This window comes from Lemur catta, chromosome 8 (assembly GCF_020740605.2).
Source record: "Lemur catta isolate mLemCat1 chromosome 8, mLemCat1.pri, whole genome shotgun sequence".
In the NCBI taxonomy this organism is placed as follows: Eukaryota; Metazoa; Chordata; class Mammalia; order Primates; family Lemuridae; genus Lemur; species Lemur catta.
The window spans coordinates 92,841,435-92,849,278 of record NC_059135.1 but is presented as its reverse complement, the minus strand read 5'-3'; the positions used below and the strand labels follow the sequence as shown (position 1 = coordinate 92,849,278).

Below are 7,844 nucleotides of genomic sequence, written 5' to 3'. Positions count from 1 at the left end.
CTCACTGGGTGGTGACCTGTGCATCCATCTGGGACTCAGCCTGTGATCTATGCACACATGGGGATCAGGTTCTGCATGTGTGTGCCCAGCTCCAGGCAAGGCTGAGTGGGGTCCTGCATTGTGGACACCGCTGGGGACAGAGGCAGTAGGGCCAGCTAGGGTCAGAGCCAATGCCAGAGCCATGACTCTGGGACTCCCTTCCCCATAATCTGGCTGGGTCCAACTGTGCACACGCATATGCGGGGGGTGAAGGGGCGGTCTCTGTGTGTCCACGTAGCTCCTGTAGGTCAGCCCTGGACCCCAGTTCTGGGTCTGTGCATGATTGCTCTGGGGTATTGGGCATCGCTGTACATTTATACCCAGAAAACCATGGACTTAGCATGGGCGGAAGCAGGGCCCAAGTCAGCAGAACAATGTTCTCCAGGGATCTGGGGCAGAGGCCTGATGACTACGGCACACAGTGGGTAACATTTACATGGTAACTTCTTGCCACCTGGCTCACCTGCAAAGCCCTTGAGCATGTTTCTTAACCTTTCTGGGGTCAACCCCTAAATCTGTGTGTAGAGGCACAATATTATCACAAAATCCTCCTGCTGCCCTGGGTAGTAATCTGTGGTATACAGGAAGTGACCCAGAAGTGTCCTGGGTTCCTCAGTGAAGCCAGCATTTGTAGAAGATTGGGGCCAAGCCCTGCCCTTGGAAAGCCCCAAGGTAGGGAAGATAGGACAGGATCAGATAGGTTTCACAGTGGCTTCATCCAGGGCATCCAGCCAGCCTTACTGTAGCTGCTGAGACTTTAGGGAGCTGGGGCTGTGTCTGCTGTAGCTTAGAGCCTTGTTCATTTATTAAAAAATATGGACAGCCTCAGTCCAGAGCTGTAAACAAGACACACAATTCTGCCACTGTAGATATTACTTTCCAGCAGAGTTAAACCATTAACTCTACCACATCTCAAATACAGTTAGCAGTCGGGCTAGGAAGAGGTTTAGGGTACATGACAGTACATAAATGGGGATCTGACAAGAGATGGGGGAGGTTCCCTAGGTGGAGCGATGCTGGAGGGGTCAGGACCCTGAGTATTCCCGCAGCAGCACTACATAACTGAGCAAAGGGCAGGCCAGAGACAGCGTCCCAGAGCAAGGACACAATGAACACAAGGCCTACATGGGGAAGGAGGGGAAAGCAGTTAAGGAACAGAAGTATGGGTGGGACTACGATCCTAGGGTCCGCAGAACTGGGACAAGTGGGATACCGGACGGGTGGGAGACAGAGCTTTAGCCAGAAAGCAAAGGGATGTCCCTATAGGGTTTTAAGCAGGGGAACCACCCAATCAGACCTACACTGCAAGAGCTGGGAGAGATGGGAGAAGAGCCAGGAAGCCCATGGAGATGAAGAAAAGGGGATGGAGCTGAGAGCCACTGGAAGGGCAAGGCTGGATGCTGGTCAGCCACAGCGGGAGGGAGAGGGACTGCTGGGCCGGAGCAGGCCCCCAGCAAGGCTGCTGCCTGCCTGCCAACCTGCCGGGAGGGGTCTCAGTGGGAGGGTTTGAGACGGCCTGGGCCAGGCTGTGGAGGACATGCAGAGCAGAGTGCGATGAGGCAGAGCAGCGTGCATGATGACCTGCGAGATGAGCAGGGGACCAGCTGCCCTCAGGAGCCAGCCTGTCCAAGTCCCGTGTGCAGCACGCTAGGCTCCAGCCCATGGCGAGTGACCCAGCAGGAAGGTGTGCTGGCCCCACTGCGCCCTGTGGCCCCCTCCCCTGGCTCACTTGCCTCTCAAGGTCTCCTGCCACGAACTGTCTGCCACCACTGAGTACCCTTCCCTGCATGTGGCCTAATCCCTTTGCCCTGAGTTACATAGGTGCCAGGCCTGAATTCTTCAAAACTCTCCCAGGGAAAATGTAATCTCCAGTGAAAAGATGCCATGAAGCACAGTCGGGCCTGGCTCCCTGATCACAACACAACTCTCACCTTCTGTAATATCCCGTCCAAGGATCAATACTTGGGGTCTGTGGCATCCACCATCAGAGGGCTCAAGAGAAACAAGCAGGGCAGGGACACAGCCTCCCATGGGTCCCTAGGGGGACATCAGGCCCAGTCCACTGCTCACCTCCACCCCTATGCTCTCCTCACTGCCCCCTAAGAGCCAAGCCCACCCCACCTTACTGCCTCTGCTCTCCAAGCCCTGGCCATGCTGTGTCCAGGGAGGCTGACCACTCCAGGGCTGCACCAGCGAGCTCCCTCCCTGCAGGGACTCAGTTTTGCAATGGTTTGTTCTTTCCTTTACCTTCGTGCAAAACTCAGGCCAAGTCTCCCAAGCCACAGGTTTCCTTGCCAGGTTCTGGAAACACCTCCCCTCTCCTTGGGTCCAGGGGACTCCCGGTGCCCTCTACCCCTTCTTGGTTCCCCCCTCTGTGAGACTGTCATCTGCATTTGCAGGACCCTGACTGTCACAACACCCTTAAGGCCCCACCAGAAAATAGCCTCTCAAGCCCACACTAACTTCTCATAGTGGCCTCTTAAATCTTTTAACCTCTACCACAGTGGAGGGAAATTGGGATTTGACTGCCAGGCAAATTGAGGGGTGGTTCTTCGCTATAAGAAAGTGTTCACATACTGCCAGAACCTCTGGTGGTGAGGTGTGGCCTGACTCCCACAGCCCACTGGAGACCAAAGACCAAGAAGGAGGGACGTACTGTTTATTTATGGCACGTCCTCTCTGCCAGGCCCTTAAGTTCATGATCTCACCTAACCCTATAATTCTTCGAGGTAGTTTACATTGTCTCCTCATTTTACAGTTTGGGAAACCAAAGGCTCAGATTCATAAAGGGACTTGCCCAAGGTCAATGAGTTTGGAAGCGGTGAGTTCATAGGGTAGAATCCAGGCTATTTAATTTCCAAGCCTGTGATTTTTCTGACCGTGAGCTGTGGGTGTAGAGGCACTAAGAGCCCCCGAGAGTCAACAGCAGTGTGGTGCCTGCACAAGGTGGAACTGTCCTTGTGATGAGCCCATCAGGAGCGGCCTGGGTTCAGGGTCATCCTCCACATCTGCAGCACAGAGTCCCGGCGGGTGGTGAAGGGTAAATGTTTGATGCGGAACCAGTGTCTGGGGATGATGTTCCCGCTGGGCGTATACAGCTTCTCCCCTTCCCTGCCCAGAAGACTGCGCAGGGCAAGGTTGCCCGACAGAATCTTCTCATAGAATTCCACTCCACCCTGGGCATAGGCTGCAGAGAGGGAGGCCGTGCAGCGGTCCTGCCAGGCTTCCAGGGAATGAGTGAGAGAGTCCGTGAAGAAGGTGTAGGCCACAAAGCCTGCCACTGCTGCCACCAAGTTGAAAGCAACCCGTAAATTCATGGGGCCTCCATAGAGCCCCAGGGCGTGCTTGGCACCCACACCCAGTGCCCAGGTCCCTGCCAGGCAAGCTGGGGCCAGCAGAGCCTGCAGGGCAGCTGCACTGCTTTCCAGGTACACCACCTCCCTGGCCAAGGCGAACTTCTGGGCATCATGTGACAGGGTCAGGGAATCTCTCAGCCTGGCACCTGCTGGGGTCTGCCAGTTCACACTTTGCCCATGTATGACCACAGTATGGTCAGCGTTAGTCACTAGGCCCCCTAGGAAGCTGGCAGGGATGCCCACCACAGCCCCAGCAGGGAGTTTTGGGAAGCCTGCAACCACAGGCTGGAAGGTGAACGTGGTGAAGGGCTTATAGCAATGGCCTGAGGGGATGCCTATGTCCTGTAGCACCTCTTGGAAGAGGTGTTGCAGCTTTGGAGCAAGCGGGGCTGGCCGGCCCTGAGGCCAGTACTGGTACAGCCACTGGACCACGGGGTCCGGGAAGAGGTGGTATGAGATCTGAACCCCAAAGAGGCCTGCGCAGGAACCTACCAAGAGTCCTGTCCTGTGTCTTTGCACAAATGCTGCAGCCTGCCACAGAGGACCAGCCATGAGTGCTGCCACCGCTGACAACCTGGGCCAAGAAAAAGAAAAGTCAGCCAACACTTCTCCGGGCCTGCCAGCAGACTGAACATTCCCCAAGGGCTGCACCCTTTTTAACTGAAACAATACAGTGCTGCCTGTGCATAGACTGCCTGTGTTCAAATCCCAGCTCATCTCTGTGCGTCACTTCTTCATCTGCCCTGCCCATCTCTGGGGTCGCTGAAGTAAGCACACGAATGAACATACATACAACTTAGTGCCTGGCACAGCAGCAGACATCCCTTGTGATAACGGCTGTAATTATTATTTTTATTCCCATGGCTAGGCACAGCACTAAGTGTGCTCCACCTTCATCCCATGGTAAAGCCCTACCATATGTTCAATTTATTGAGTACTTACTATTAATACATGCTAGACACAGTTTGAGAGTTTTACATATCATACCTAACAAACGAATCCTCACAATCTCATGACCTAATTACTACTATTGTCCCTATTTCAAAGCTGTGAAAACTGAGGCACAGGCAAAGTAAACTGGCCGAAACCCCGAGCTAGTAAAATGTCAGTGTTATGGGCCAAATTGTGTACCCCAAAATTCTTATGTTGAATTCCTAACCCCAGTACCTCACACTGTGACTGTATTTGCAGACAGTCTTTAAAGAGGTAATTTAAGGTTATTAGTGTAGGTTCTAATCTAATCTCACTGGTGTCTTACAAATAGAATTAGGATACAAACACAGAGGGAAGACCATTTAAAGATCCAGGGAGAAGACAACCATCTACAAGCTGAAGAGGGAGGCCTCAGGAGAAACCAGCACCTTGGTCTTGGGCTTCTAGCCTCCAGAACAGCGAGAAAATAAATTTCTGCCAGTTAGGCCACCACCCAGTCTGTGGCACTTTGTTACGGCAGCCGTAGGAGACGATAACTAGCACAGTATTTGAACACAGGCTTTCATGTACCCACAGCAAACTTCATTTTAGAAAATCTGTTATGCTAAATTACAAACATACAAAAGTAGGCAAAACAGTGCATCAACCAACTTCAATCATATCAACTCATGGCCAATCGTGTTTCATTTCTCTTCCTACCCACACCCCCATCCCACTATTGCCCCTATTTTAAAGCTGTGAAAACTGAGGCACAGGCAGGTTAAGTAAACTGACCAAAAAACCCTGACCTAGTAAAGTGGCAATATTATGGCCGAATTGTGCACCCCCAAATTCTTACGTTTAATTCCTAACCCCAGTACCTTGGGATATTTTGAAATATCTTAAGCAACCTATCACTTCATCCGTGACCATGTCGTGAAAACTTCACAATTATTTAACTTTGAAGCTTTCTGTAATCCTGTGAAAGTGTTTACTTAGCAATGAACTTGCCGCAAACAAGAACGCAGGGTACCGCTTGGCCCATTTTAATCAAGAACCCCTACAAGAATCGTATTACTTGGGCTTTTATTTTCCCAAGGCGGAACCTGAGGGTAGGTAAGGAAGGGTCGGTCCTTCCCGGGCAGGGTCCCAACACGCCAGGGCCGCCAGGACCACCGGCACCAAGACCGCGCTCTGGGCTAGGCCTCGGAGGCGGTGCCGAGCAGCCCGCAGGGGGCCGGGCCACCGGGGTCGCAGCTACGCTTCTACCCCGGCCTTCCAGGCTGCTCTGGAGGCCGAGCGCGCTCCGGAGAGGAAGCCGGAGAGAGGTCCAGCCCCACAGCCGGAAAGGGGTCCAGCCCAGCGGTCTGCGCGCACACCCGCCCGCTCCGCGTGCTCACCTCCTGCGCCGCCGCCCCGCACGCCGCCGCACGTGAGCGGGACGGGCGGCCGCAAAGCATGCCGGTCCAGGCCCCGGCGCGGGGACCTCAGGGGCGGGGCTGGGCCAAAGCTCGCGGGCCCGGGCTGGGGGCGGGGCCCTGGGGCGGGGCCGATGGCGCGAGGAGGAGCCTGCGGCTGCTCAGGCCGGCGGCGGAGGCCCCGCCCTTACCTGTGCGCCTAGGCGGGGTCTGTGCCCGGCAAGTGCGCGGACTTGGGGATTGAGCTGGGGGTTTAGCGTCGCAGGGTGGCGCTTCCTTATCTGAACTTGTAAGGCGTTTTTGGCCATTCCGTCTAACACTCGAGGGAACCGCGGCCCTGCCTGGGTCAGAGGGCGGCCTATGGCAGAGCCCCCCGCGGAGCCCAGACACATGGGTCTGGCAGGCCCGTGTCCTTTTCTGTCTGGAAGCGTCCACTCCCCGCCCGGGGCTCAGAGCTTTGTTTGTAAACACGTCCGCGGACCCCCAGGCTTCTCCCAGGTGCTCCCCACTGTGCAGTCCACGTCTGTCAGCTCTGCTTCCCAGCCCCTCTGTGATTTGGCCTGTGCGCCAAATTCAGCTCTCCAAGTGCCTTTGTAAACAAAGTTTTATTGGAACAAACCACGCCTATTCCTTCACCAGTTGTCGGCTTTTCTGCTAGAAGAAAAGAACTGAGTAGCTATGACGGAGACAGTCTGGTCCAGAGAGACTAAAATACTTACTCTGTGGCCTTTTACAGATAAAGTGTGCGGACCCCTGAAATATGAATAGATTATCTCAATTTTACCGACTGGTAACAGACATGGAGCTTGAGCACAGTGCCCAGCTAGTACGCACCGGAGCACGGTGGGACCCCAGCCCTCTGCATTTCCATTACCACTCCCGCCTCGGTACAGATTCCCTCCGGTGGGTCTTGCCAGTCTCCCAACTGGGTCTGGGCTCTGTGTGGCTTTCTCTTCCATTCCAGCCCCCAGGGAAGGGGTAAGGAGGGCTTATCTCCTGGGTGGAAAGGTTAGGACTAGGAAAGATGAAGATGTGAGGTGACCCGGCAGTGTGTGCGCATTGGGGTTGGGCTTTGGAAGGTTAGTAGCCTGTGGGCCACTGTGCCTCCAGGAAATGCCCAGTGTTGCCCTCCCGTCCCAATTACAGAAGGACCCGCCACAGGGAGTCAGTCAGAGCTGACCAGCCAGACCACGCCTGATTCCCAGCAAATCCCCCGTGCCCTTGAGTTTCCTGTGGCGGCACCTTGGGGTGGGCATTTCCTGCCTCAGGTTTGGTCCAGCAGCCCCTTGTGGAGTCATGGGCTGGTGAGGCAGAGAGAACCCTGCTGGCTCTAGCGGAGAACCTGGACTTTGTGTGGCTGTCCCAGACCTTGGCCGGTCCCTCAGCCCAGAATCAGTGCTTAGAAAGACTAAAGCCCAGGGAAAGAGACCTTGCTTAGGAGGCAGGGGGACCTCGGGATAATATGTGTCTCAAAGAGCCCTGTTACACTCTACTGCCAGGAAACTAGCTGCCAGCCCTAGAAACTAATTTGTGTAACTGGGGGGGGGGGGCACTTCCAATCACTTGCCCCAGAAAAGGAAGATCTGACTGGGGTCTTTCATTCAATCTCAGCGTTGAAAAGCATCCTGTCATAAATGGCTTCTGTGACCAATGCAAATCTCACGAGAGGGAAGGGCACAGAAGCTGGAACAGACTGCCAGGGTTAAATCCTGGCTCGGTCCCTTACTGGCTTGTGCCTTGAGCAAATTAGCCTCTTTGGGTTTAGTGTTCTCATCTGTATAATGGGGATAATAGTACTACCTACCCCCTAGGGTTGTTGGGGGGGGATAAAATGAGTTCATGTATGTATAGTGCCCCGTTTGTGTCACCTAGCTATGAGCTATTATTATTAAGGTCTGCTCTGCTTCTGAGATCCCAACTTTGGCCACTCAGTTCTTTGTATGTAAATGGTGCAATGTGATCTCGACCAAATCCAGAATGTGGGACATTCTACGGGGCAAAAGGCATGGTTCATCCAACATATCAATGGCATAAAAAAAAAAACAGAGAGGAGAAGGGGCCTCATAAAATAAAAGAGATTCGAGAGACATGGCAGTTAAATGCAATATGTGACTTTTGT

General features: G+C 54.1%; 1 protein-coding gene across 1 annotated transcript; it reads right to left on the bottom strand.

Moving 5' to 3' along the window:
- Positions 1-2,681: 2,681 nt before the first annotated feature.
- Positions 2,682-5,795, bottom strand: TMEM177 (transmembrane protein 177). Its single transcript, XM_045559156.1, has 2 exons — positions 5,708-5,795; positions 2,682-3,969 (listed from the first exon to the last, which is right to left on the bottom strand). The coding sequence occupies exon 2, from the start codon at positions 3,945-3,947 to the stop codon at positions 3,012-3,014; it is 936 nt and encodes a 311-aa protein (XP_045415112.1). The 5' UTR covers positions 3,948-3,969; positions 5,708-5,795; the 3' UTR covers positions 2,682-3,011.
- Positions 5,796-7,844: the final 2,049 nt, after the last annotated feature.